Consider the following 12,139-nt stretch of genomic DNA (forward strand, 5'->3'; position numbering starts at 1 on the left):
GATGATGACCCTAGCCATGCCGGGGTTACCTCAGTTAGAGTGGAAAGGAACTCCTGGTCATTTTACCAGCAGGGTTATTTCTTATATGAAGGCTCGGCGTATGGTCGAGAAAGGGTGTCTAGCCTATTTGGATTATATTCGCAATCCCAGTACGGATGTTCCTTCTATGGACTCAGTACCAGTTGTTCATGAATTTCCAGAAGTATTTCCTGTAGATTTGCTGGGGATGCCACCCGATAGAGATATTGACTTCTGTATTGATTTAGCTCCAAGCACTCAGCCCATTTCTATCCCACCATACCGTATAGCCCCGCCGGAGTTGAAAGAATTGAAGGAGAAGTTACAAGACTTGCTTAATCAGGGATTCATTAGACCCAGTGTCTCGCCCTGGGGTGCACCTGTATTATTTGTAAAGAAGAAAGATAGTTCTATGAGGATGTGTATAGATTATCGGCAATTGAATATGGCCACTATCAAAAACAAATATCCGTTGCCAAGAATTGATGACTTATTCGATCAGCTTCAGGGTGCCAAGGTATTTTCGAAGATTGATTTGAGGTCTGGTTACCGTCAGTTGAAGATTAGGGCATCTGATGTCCCTAAGACAGCTTTTCAGACTCGGTATGGGCATTATGAATTCCTAGTGATGTCATTTGGGCTGACAATTGCCCCAGCAACATTTATGGATTTGATGAATTGGGTGTTCAAGACTTCTTTGGATTCCTTTATGGTTGTGTTCATTGATGATATCTTGATTTACTCCAGCAGTCGAGAGGAGCATGAGCAGCATCTTCGGAGTGTGCTTCAGACTTTGAAAAATAATCAGTTATACGCCAAATTTTCAAAATGTAAATTTTGGTTAGACTCAGTTGTCTTTTTGGGGCATGTTGTATCGGCAGAAGGTATAAAGGTGGATCCTAAGAAGATTGAGGTTGTTCAGAATTGGCCTAGACCTACTTCAGTTACAGAGATACGGAGTTTCCTGGGTTTGGCAGGTTATTATCGTCGGTTCGTGGAGGAGTTTTCATTTATAGAAAGCCCATTGACCATACTAACCCAGAAAGGTGTTCCATTCAGTTGGTCAAACGAGTGTGAGTTGAGCTTTTAGAAGCTCAAGACTGATTTGACTACGACGCTAGTGTTGTTATTACCCACAGGTTCAGGATCTTATACGGTGTATTGTGATGCATCTCGCGTTAGGCTTGGTGCAGTATTGATGCAAGATGGCAGGGTGATTGCATATGCGTTGCGGCAGTTGAAAGTTCACGAGAAGAATTATCCTATTCATGACTTAGAATTGGCAGCCATTGTTCATGCGCTAAATATTTGGAGGCATTACCTCTACGGTGTCTCGTGTGAGGTATTTACTGATCATCGTAGCCTTCAGTATCTGTTCAAACAAAAAGATCTTACTTTGAGGCAGAGAAGATGGTTGGAGTTGTTGAAAGACTATGATATCACCATTTTATCACCCCGGAAAGGCCAATGTGGTGTCCGATGCTTTGAGTAGAAATGCTGTGAGTATGGGCAGTCTTGCATATATTCCGGTGGGTGAGAGATCGTTAGCAGCAGATGTTCATACTTTGGCTAATCAGTTCGTGAGGTTAGATGTTTCAGAACCCAGTCGGGTTCTAGCTTGCACAGTCGCTCGGTCTTCTTTATATGAGTGCATCAGAGAGCGACAGTATGATGATCCTCATTTACTTGTCCTTAAGGACACGGTGTGGCACAGTGATGCCAAACAGGTTACTGTGGGGGAAGATGGAGTTCTGCAAATGCAAGGTCATATTTGTGTGCCTAATGTTGACGGGCTTCGTGAATTAATTCTTCAAGAGGCACATAGTTCCCGGTATTCTATTCATCCAGGTGCAGCCAAAATGTATCAATATTTATGGAAACATTATTGGTGGAGGAGAATGAAGAAGGATATAGTTGCATATTTAGCTCGGTGTCTAAATTGTCAACAAGTCAAGTACGAGTATCAGAGACCTGATGGTTTGCTTCAGAAGTTAGAAATTCCTGAGTGGAACTGGGAGCGTATCACTATGGATTTTGTTGTTTGGCTCCCACGGACTCAGAGAAAATTTGACGCAGTTTGGGTCACTGTGGACATGTTGATCAAGTCAGCACATTTCATTCTAGTGGCAGTTACCTATTCTTCAGAGCGGTTAGCGAAAATTTACTTTCTTGAGATTGTCCGCCTTCACGGTGTGCCCATGTCTATTATTTCAGATTGAGGTACACAGTTTACCTCATACTTCTGGAGGGCTGTACATAGTGAGTTAGGCACGCGAGTTGAGTTGAGGACTACATTTCATCTACAGACAGACGGACAGTCAGAGTGCACTATTCAGATATTGGAAGATATGCTTCGCGCTTGTGTTATAGACTTTGGAGGTTCTTGGGATCAGTTCTTGCCACTTGAGGAGGTTGCCTATAATAATAGCTACCAGTTGTCACATCCCTTTTTACCCCTCCAAAAGATATATGTGTTTTATGGATTGTTGTGGGTTAAAGAGTTTTTCCAATTAAAGTGACAAACTTGAGTAGGGATTATTTTATTTACAGAGTCGCCACTTGGAATTGAGTTTTTGGGTGTTCCAAGTCACCTTTTATTTAAATTCCTAGTCAAAGGAAAGTTTGACTCTATTATTATTGGTGTGCGAAAATAAAGCTCGAGTAAGCAATTCTGTTGACCGGGGAGAAGGTGTAAGGCATTTCCCAAATCCCGTGGTTCTAGCACGGTCGCTTTATTAACTATATTTGACTTATATTATTTTTGGATAAACTGTATTTTATTGGTTTTCATATTTTATCTATCCGCTTTTATTGGTTGATTATTCGTAATTAAGGAATTATCTTGAAATGAACCATATGTGTGTATTCATTTGTTTGGTGTCACGCGTACGTGTACACAATTAAGAACACTTTATTATTATTGAGATTGTTTCATCAAAGTTGGGCGGACACATACCTTACCTTTATTTTTGAAAATCGTAACTATGTCACGCGGACGTATACATAATCACGATAATAGATTTAATAGCGCCTAAAGCATACTATCGCATTCCATAGTCATTTCTTAAGTTTGAGATAATTGTGAGGCATGATTATGAAATTATTGTGGAAAAATAGTATGATCTTATTGATGAAATTATTTGTCTAATGTCAAATAACACTTAGCAAGGAGTCGGAGATCACTACATTCTAGCAATATTACTGGAGTTATTAATTGGACTAGATTATGAAAATATTGGGTCATCTTGTTATCCATTTCTATGGACCCCATATAATTGAATTCCTTCGACCCACATACTTTCAAAACCAAGTATTCTTAAGTCAAAATCTGATTTCAGTCTTGTATCCAGTAACTCAAATGAGCCCAACTTCAAATTAAATCACCTGACACACTTCAATTTTACAAGAAAAAGACGCTGACCCACCAGTAAAACACCAAACCAATCTTCGTGAATTCTAAACCAAGTTCAGTTACAATGAAACCTTATTCACCTGGTTTATTTAACAAATAACTAGAAACACACAAATGGAATCTAAATCCATAACTATTACCACTAGATTGCAGTTGTAAAGCTAATAAAGAGAAACTAGAATAGCATCACAATAGTTTTTCAAACTAAGAACAAATCAAACCATAAACATATAAGCAGTGCATCAGTAGTGTAAGCTCAACAACATTAAACATCACGCCATGCATGAAATAAAGATCAAAAGTAGAAATGGACCTTAAGTGAAGTAATTCCAGATTTGCAATACATAGAGAAACTCTATAAAGTTCCAATAGCAGCTACTACAGCAACACTAGACCCATGATTGAAAACCTTGTTGGAACCACGAACGGATCTACGAACTACGACCTTGGCGGCGACCTCGGACTCGACTGAACGGGAAGACAAAGTTAGACCTTTGCCGCGTTTATGGGTGTATTTCAGAGGGCTAATGGTGCCGCATTTTTTATTTCTTTGGGGCTGGAATTTGCTGGTGTTTGATGCTATTTTATGGCTATATTTGGCTGATTCTTTGAGCTTTATGTGGTGATGATTTCAGCTATTTTTTCAGATGAATTTTGGGTGTTAAAGGAGCTGATCCGTGGGGGAAAAGTTGCTGCAATTTCGACTATTTTAATGGAGTTTTTGGCTGGATTTACTATGACTGAAACTGCTAGTTTGGATGGTGTTCTTAGGTGGTGTTGGTGACTGGATTTTGGCTGGTTTTTTGGAATGTTTTTGAAGCTGGAATCCATGACCACCCGTGGGGTGTTCATGGAAGATCTTTTTATGTAGGAGGAGACATGTGGGAGGGGGGGGGGGATTTTCTGAGTGGGGACAAGCATGGGGGACAAGGTAAAGTGGAGTGGGAACAAAGTGTGGGGGACAAGTATGGGGGACAAAGAAAAGTGGGGTGGGGACACGCGTGGGATGATGAAAGCGGGAAATATGGAGTGAGAAGTGAGGTATTGGTGAGATGAGTGGGAAAAAATTCAAGCATGGTCAAAAATTAGGTGTTTACAGCATTCCCCTCTTTGCTTGGAAACATGAAGAGTTTTCAGGCAAAGAAAAGATGAGCTGTATGACTAATTTTTGGCCATACCATTATTCAAAAGGGAAGAGATAAGAGAAAAGAGTGTGACCGAGTCTTAGTTATGGACAACCTACATATCCCGGGTTATAAGGGAATCAAGTCGTGTGTAGCTTAAGAAGAGTGATAGAATGATTAGCTGGAGAGTCGAGCGAGGTTCCTTCGAGGCTCCGGTCTGTGGTTCTGTTATTACATCAAAATCAAAAGAAACTAAACAAACCTATCATCTATGAGTTACAAGATTCCTATTTATAAGTATTCTAAAACTTGGTCTTGAGTCTTGATTGATTATTCATGCAGGCTCTGATCTGAACCTTGATGCTTGCTAGCTGCAGGTGCTAGTTCATCTACGACTTCTTCTGAGCAAAACGGGAAATGTAAAGCTCGTAACTTCAGTCATGTCTTGAGCAGTCCATATCTTTTCCATCTACTTCTGCATTTGGATTCACTTCTTTTCCTTTCTTTTCTTTATTCTGGATTGAGAATTCTTCTTTTGGTCATCTTGAACCTTGTTCCTCGAGGTAAAACCTGCTCAGACACTAAAACAAAAGAACGAACGAAATATTTCTGCGCCAGTTTTCACTAGGAAATTTTTTTGAGTTATTGTAACAAAATTCTAAACTACTTATTTATTGAAAGCAATAAATAAAAACAAAATCGGGAATGTTGTATCTTGAAAAGATCATGATGATTTTTGTGTTTTTTTGGATAGCATTCCTTTATTGTCCCAAAAGAATGTCTCAACTAAGGATTGGTGTACCTTATGTTGGGAAAATATGGCCAGGGAATGGTATATCATATATTGGCAATGATATCAGGGAGTGGTGTACCCTGCATTTAAGATCAAATCAACTAGGGAGTGGTGTACCCTATGTTGGAGAAAATAGCTAGGGATTGGTGTACCCTATACTGGTAAGCAGATCAGGGATTGGTGTACCCTATACTGGTAAGGAAATGTAATCAGGGGTTGGTACCCTATACTAGTTTACTGAAAAGGAAATATAACTAGGGGTTGGTGCCCTGTATTACTGAAAAGGAAATGTAACCAAGGGTTGGCGCCATGTATTACTGAAAAGAAAATATAACCAGGGGTTGGCGCCCTGTATTACTGAAAAGGAAATGTAATCAGGGGTTGTCGCCCTGTAATACTGAAAAGGAAATATAACTAGGGGTTGGCGCCCTGTATTACTGAAAAGGAAATGTAACCAGGGGTTGGCACCCTGTATTACTGAAAAGGAAATGTAACCAGGGGTTGTCGCCCTGTATTACTGAAAAAGAAATGTAATCGTATTACTGAAAAGGAAATGTAACCGGGGGTTGGCGCCCTGCATTATTGAAAAGGAAATGTAACCAGGGTTTGGCGCCCTGTATTACTGAAAAGAAAATGTAACTAGGGGTTGGTTCCCTGTATTACTGAAAAGGAAATGTAACCAGGGGTTGGTGCCCTGTATTATTGAAAAGGAAATGTAACCAGGGGTTTGGAGCCCTGTATTACTGAAAAAATACAGAATCCCCTTGGCAAAAAGGTTCTACCTGGGTTAAGCTACGTAAAACAACCTAAGCAAAGAGTACTTCTACCCGAAACTATGAGCTGGATCCCCCTAGGCAAAAAAGGTTCTACCTAGGTTAAGCTACGTAAAACAATCTGAGCAAAGAGTACTTCTACCCGAAAATTATGAGCTGGATCCCCCTAGGCGAAAAGGTTCTACCTGGGTTAAGCTACGAAAAACAAACTGAGCAAAGAGTACTTCTACCCGAAAACTATGAGCTGGATCCCCCAGGCAAAAAGGTTCTACCTGGGTTAAGCTACGAAAAACAGCATGGGCGAAGAGTACTTCTACCCGGAACTATGAGTTGAATCCCCCTAGGCGAAAAGTCTCTACCTGGGTTAAGCTACGAAAATAATCTGTAACAGTGATGCATGCTGAAAATAAAAGAAAATAGAGATTTTGCGAAACTCACCTTTGGTGACATTCGTTCTTTAGGAATCGCCATTCTGCACTGCTTTGTTCCTGCTGCAAACAAAGAAAAATTGTGAGTTTTAAAAAGTGCTGGTCGGTTTGTGGCCTTGATGTCTTTGTGCCCATCTTCTTTTGATGATGATTTCAACCTACTAGACGTTTCCTTAATACCACTTGCATTTCTGGCCCCGGAGAGCCTTTGACTTCACAAACTTTTACATGACGGTTGGTCGTGTGGTACTTAACCTTTTCAACTTTATTTTGCCTTTGTAGCATTTCACTTTCGACTTCTTTCCTCCAAAACTTTCAATTTCAAAGCATTGGGGAACCTTTGGCTTTTCAAACTTTGCCAAATGGTTAGCCACTTGGGACTTAATCTATTTAACTTCATTTTTCCTTGTAGGCACTTTCTATTTGATTTCCTCCTTACAAGAGTTTTTGATTTGTAAGCATCGGTCGCCATGGCCAGTCGGGGTCGACTTGATTCCCCTGCTGAGTCTGGGTGCCTTTTTTGCATATTAGCTTGTATCATGCGAGAGCCCTGTAAATATGTCTTGCCATCCCTTCTTTGCCTTAGTTTTTGGAACAGAGTTAGACCGAAATGGATTCAAAGAACAACAAACAATGGAATGGACAATGAATATAGACAAGAGGTATCCCTTTCGGGGAAAGGAAAGGACTTATCTGAAGTACATGCGGACTTAATGAACATGACATGCCTTTTGGACTGGATGCTTGATCTGTGTAAACCATCTGACTCTTAGAAATTCATCACAACTTTTGTCTCAAAATCGAGAAACCTTGCCCAGGATTATATCGATGCCAATCGTTGTGAGGATCCTTTTTTCGATCAGTGGCGCCCTTTGTGGGTTTTCACCACTTGACCTCTCTTTTCTCACCATTGCCTTATAGTGCCCTTTGCGAGTTTTCACTAACAAGACTCTCTCATTTTAATTTCTCTGCTTACCATCGCCTTACGGTGCCCGTGAGGGTTTTCACCAATAAGACCCTCTCATTTTATTTCTAATTTGATTGCATCAGATCCAAGTAACTGTATCCTCCCATTTTGAACCTCTTTGCCGATTGATCGGAAGGACTTGAAAAGGATTTTGGGTAAAAAGGATTTGGATTAAATTACAACTTTGGAACCTCTCAGGCGAAACCATCACCGAACCATTGTAACACCTGCCCTAGTTTCAACTTTTGGGGGAATGTGGATTTTTATTATGGTGTGACTGAACCCCAGAGCGAGGCTGCCTACATATCCTTTCGGAATCAAGTCAAACGTAGTTCAAGGAACTTTGTTTTTTATATTTTTCTTTCGCTTTTTTCTTTTGTTTTGTTTTCTTTTCTCTTTCCTTTTCCTTTCCTTTTTTCCTCTTTTTTTCATTTCATTTTCTTTTTGTCTTTTCTTCTTCTCTATTTTTTTTCATTTTTCATTTAAATATTTTTTCAATAATAACTTCCAAGTTCCAAAGAGAGAAAAAAAATAAGATCTGGCTCAAAGGGTTTGCAAAGGGTTGAATATTTGGATAGTGAGAAAGAAAACCTTCTTCATCCCAACCGGAGAACATTAATGCTATATAGAGGATCAAGCATAGTCCCTTTTGACTGCACTTGCATTGACAGTTGTTTTAGAGATATTTCCTTCGATGTTTCCCAGGCACAACGCTCTCTTTTGGCAATACTCTTGTTATAATGTATGGACCTTTCCAATCTGGAGCCAATTTCCCTTAGTTGTTCCGATTCTTTATTTTATTTTGGCAATACTCTTAAATCATTATTTCAAAGTCTGACAGCATTTTAGGATATGGGCATGAAGTCCGCAAGCATGTCATGTCATTAAAATCTGCATTAACAGAACTGAAAGAGAATAACAAAAGTGACAAGATTAAGAAAAGAGACATTCCTGGACAACGAAATATTAATTTCATTTGATTTTTATTTTATTTTATTTATTTATTTTTCTTTTGAATTTTAAAGATAGAAGGGTTTACATTGGAAAGTAAGATAATAAATTAAAATATTCGGATCACACCCTGGGATAATTCGAACACAAAAAGGATAGCAAGACTGGCTACCGAGACTCCCGTCTGATGGGGGACTTTCAAGCTTGGCGACTGTTTTTTTTTGCTTTTCTTCTGTCTCGGCAATGGACTTTAGTGCCGGATCAAATTCTTCATCTTCATAGATCATTCTGAATACTGGCCCATTGGTGTGAGTAGGCAGAGTATTGTTCATCATATTAGGGGCCTCTTCATCCCTAAGCATTATTGCCTTGAGCTCGATGAGGTCTTCCACTGCTCTCTTAAGAGTTCAATAGTCTTCCGTATCATGTCCCACTGCTCTAGAGTAGTATTCATATCTAGCATTAGCCTGGTGTAAGGGGGACTCGGGGCTTGGCCTGTTCGGGGCCACTGGCTGCAGCACACCTAAACTGATTAGCTTTTGGAACAAGCTCGAGTATGATTCACCAATAGGGGTGAATGTTTTTTTTAAGCAACTATACCACTCGGCAGCACTTGCCTAGTGGCTAATATATAAATAAAATCCCAAAATGGGTTCAAAGCTTACAAGATGTCCAAACCAAAATAGAAGGCATGAAGCTACTAGCAATTAAAAAGATAGAAAGGGTAAAATCTAATGAACTAGCTATTGCAACATAATAAGTTGAATGCTTCCTTCTCCTATCAGTGCATGTGAATCCAATTGTCATAGATAAATACCAAGCAACACCTATTAAGCTCTCACCAGGCGCCAGGGTATACTGTCCATAGGCTAAAATGAATTCCAAACATCTCCACCACAGAGTTGAAGCCAGCATAGTCTTCCAAGTGTAGCTATTATATGATCTCCATATGCAGTGGACTGATTTTGTCCAAGTATTAATCATGTGCTCACTCATCAAAATTAATGTGTAGAAGAGGAGCCTGGCTTTAGGAAGGCTTTGCAAGGAAAAAGCCAAGCTTGAGCTGGCTTTAGGCAGGCTTTGCAGGGCAAAAGCCAGGCTTGAGCTGGCTTTACGCAGGCTTTGCAAGGCAAAAGCCAGGCTTGAGCTGGCTTTAGGTAGGCTTTGCAAGGCAAAACCCAGGCTTGAGCTAGCTTTAGGCAGGCTTTGCAAGGCAAAATCTAGGCATGAGCTGGCTTTAGGCCGGCTTTTCAAGGCAAAAGCCAGGAATGAGCTGGCTTTAAGCAGGCTTTGCAAGGCAAAGGCCAGGCTTTGAAACTGTGCCTTTTTGTGATCTTGTAAGCTCAGATCCTTCCCTACTAGAACCTTTAATGTAGACATCATTCTAAACATTGCTAAACCATCCTCAGATTGAGCATGAAAGCATGATAATACCACTGAGAAATGATTCAACAATCTCCAGAAATACCATATGATGAGTTCAACATTTTCCTTAGCATTTGGACATATCAGAAGTAGGATAAATTGTACCATCCTACACCTGCTTATCGCATTTTTTCTGTACACTATCGAAGCACCCCCAGAATGAGCATGAGACCATACTAATACCATTGGAAAGTACCTTAATAGCATACTGAATGAGACAAAAAAACATGTAGGTTTGTGCAGAGTCCAATCCTGTGAAGCCATCAGTCTGGGGTTCTTCTCTTTGCTATCCTAACCCTAAGGTTAGGTGATTGATATTTGTATAGATTGATCAACCTCCTCCCTACACTAGGCAATTCAGAGAATGAATGAAACTCAGATGTACCTGCAAAAGAAAACACAATGTTAGCTATAAAGTCCGCCACTGAGTTGCCTTCTCTGAACACATGTTGAAAGATCATATTGAAATTGTCCCTCATCTCTATAATTTTCTTCACATCCTGTGCAATTACCCAAGGAGGATCCTATTCCCCTTCTATCACCTTCTTCATCACCAATGAATCAGTCTCTAATATGAGAGGGTGAAGATCATGCTCCACACAATATTCCAACCCTTGAAGAATAGCCTTAGCTTCAGCTACCACATTAGTTGTCAATCCCAAGTCTACTGCCCAAGCATACACCACATCACCTTCATCATCCCTCACACAAAAGCCTAGGGAGCTAGGTCCAGGATTGCTCTTTGAGGCTCCATCAGTATTACATTTGTACCAACCATGAAAAGGAAGCTGCTATGTTACTCTTGTAGTGATAAATATAGGTTTATATGCTTCAAAGTATTGAATCATGTCTGGCCATAACAATGGAATATTAGGCATCCAAGCATACCTCACCCTTGCCAGTTGATTCAATGTCCTATTTATCTCATGAATCACCCTATTTGTGGACACTGAACCCCCATGTTTACCTGCATTTCTTCTCTTCCAAATCTCTCAAGTGATGATAGCTGGTACTGCTTGAAATAGTGGCTTTAATTTTTGACAACACTGAGCATACCACCAATGCCTTATAATCTGCTTCAATTGAATTAATTGTACAGTAATTCCAGCAGCCCCCATGAACAAGTTCCATACCTTAGAGGCAGTAGGACTTGTGACAAATATATGCTTAATAGATTCCTTTTGGGGCTGCTGACAACACCAACACCTAGACATCACCATTTGCCCTTGCCTTCTCCACATGTCATCAGTGGCTATTTTCTGCCTCCACAATCTCCACAAGAAGAAGGATATCTTGAATGGCAAACCTTTAATCCACATTAACTTAAATTCCTGATTAGGATCAGTCCTATGCCTTAATATTTGCCAGGCACTGCTAACACTGAACTTGCCTGAAGGAGTTGGCATCCAGTATGGCCTATCCCAATATCCCTCACTTCCTTCACAATGCACATTTAGCCTTATATGTTCAGCAATTTCCTCATTGAAAGTTTGATCTAGCAACTGATCATCCCATGCTTCCCCTTGCCGCAGTTCTGCCACCTACTGAAGATTTTCATTGATTGGAAAGTCTTCAGGTAATACGTGATAAAGTGCACCCAATCCAGTCCAATTTTCATGCCAAATATTAGTGGTTCCACTCTTCAATTCCCATATGATCTCATGTTCTACTTCTTCCATAGAATTCAACATTTGTCTCCAAACATGAGACCCTCCCTTAAAATTCACCACTGTTGGTACTCCTTCTTGCAATACTTATTCCACATGAAATTAGACCACAAAGATTTTATGGTCCTAAACCTCCACCATAGTTTAGCAAACAGTGCCCTTGAGACATCATGTAAGGACCTAAAACCTAGGCCCCCTTCTTCTTTAGGAAGGCAAAGATTTTTCCATGAAGCCCAGTGTCTGCTTCTCCCTTCTTCCTTTGTGCTCCAAAAGAACCAAGCAAAAGTCTTATGTAGATGCTCCAGGATGTTGTTTGGTGGATCAAGGATTGATAACATATGAACTGGCATACTTTGCAACACATTAGAGATGAGTGTTTCCTTTCCTCCAAATGACAACAATTTTTCTTTCCATGAATGCAATTTAGCCTTCACCTTCTTGATAAGATCCTCATAATAGTCCTTCCTCCTTCTAGTGTAAAAAATAGGACACCCTAGATATATGAAGGGGAATTTACCTCTTGCAAATCCTGTAATAACTCCAACTGCCTGAAACAATCCATTAGCAACCTTTGAATGCAT

At 40.1% G+C, this 12,139-nt stretch overlaps 1 protein-coding gene across 1 annotated transcript; it reads right to left on the minus strand.

Annotated features, from left to right (window-relative positions):
- Positions 1 to 10,415: 10,415 nt before the first annotated feature.
- On the minus strand, positions 10,416 to 11,582 carry LOC138905111 (uncharacterized). The gene is made up of 4 exons (XM_070193615.1): positions 11,475 to 11,582; positions 11,282 to 11,432; positions 11,025 to 11,197; positions 10,416 to 10,679 (listed from the first exon to the last, which is right to left on the minus strand). The coding sequence occupies exons 1-4, from the start codon at positions 11,580 to 11,582 to the stop codon at positions 10,416 to 10,418; spliced, it is 696 nt and encodes a 231-aa protein (XP_070049716.1).
- Positions 11,583 to 12,139: the final 557 nt, after the last annotated feature.

Source organism: Nicotiana tomentosiformis, chromosome 2 (genome assembly GCF_000390325.3).
Source record: "Nicotiana tomentosiformis chromosome 2, ASM39032v3, whole genome shotgun sequence".
Taxonomy (NCBI): domain Eukaryota; kingdom Viridiplantae; phylum Streptophyta; class Magnoliopsida; order Solanales; family Solanaceae; genus Nicotiana; species Nicotiana tomentosiformis.

Excerpts from the sequence above, each read along its gene's own strand:
- LOC138905111 (XM_070193615.1), bottom strand. The coding sequence starts at position 11,582 with ATGTTGAATTCTATGGAAGAAGTAGAACATGAGATCATATGGGAATTG. Across the intron at positions 11,433-11,474 it reads GATTGGGTGCACTTTATCAC|GTGGCAGAACTGCGGCAAGG; the intron begins GTATTACCTGAA and ends AATCTTCAGTAG. Across the intron at positions 10,680-11,024 it reads CAAGTCCTACTGCCTCTAAG|CTTCCTTTTCATGGTTGGTA; the intron begins GTATGGAACTTG and ends GTAACATAGCAG.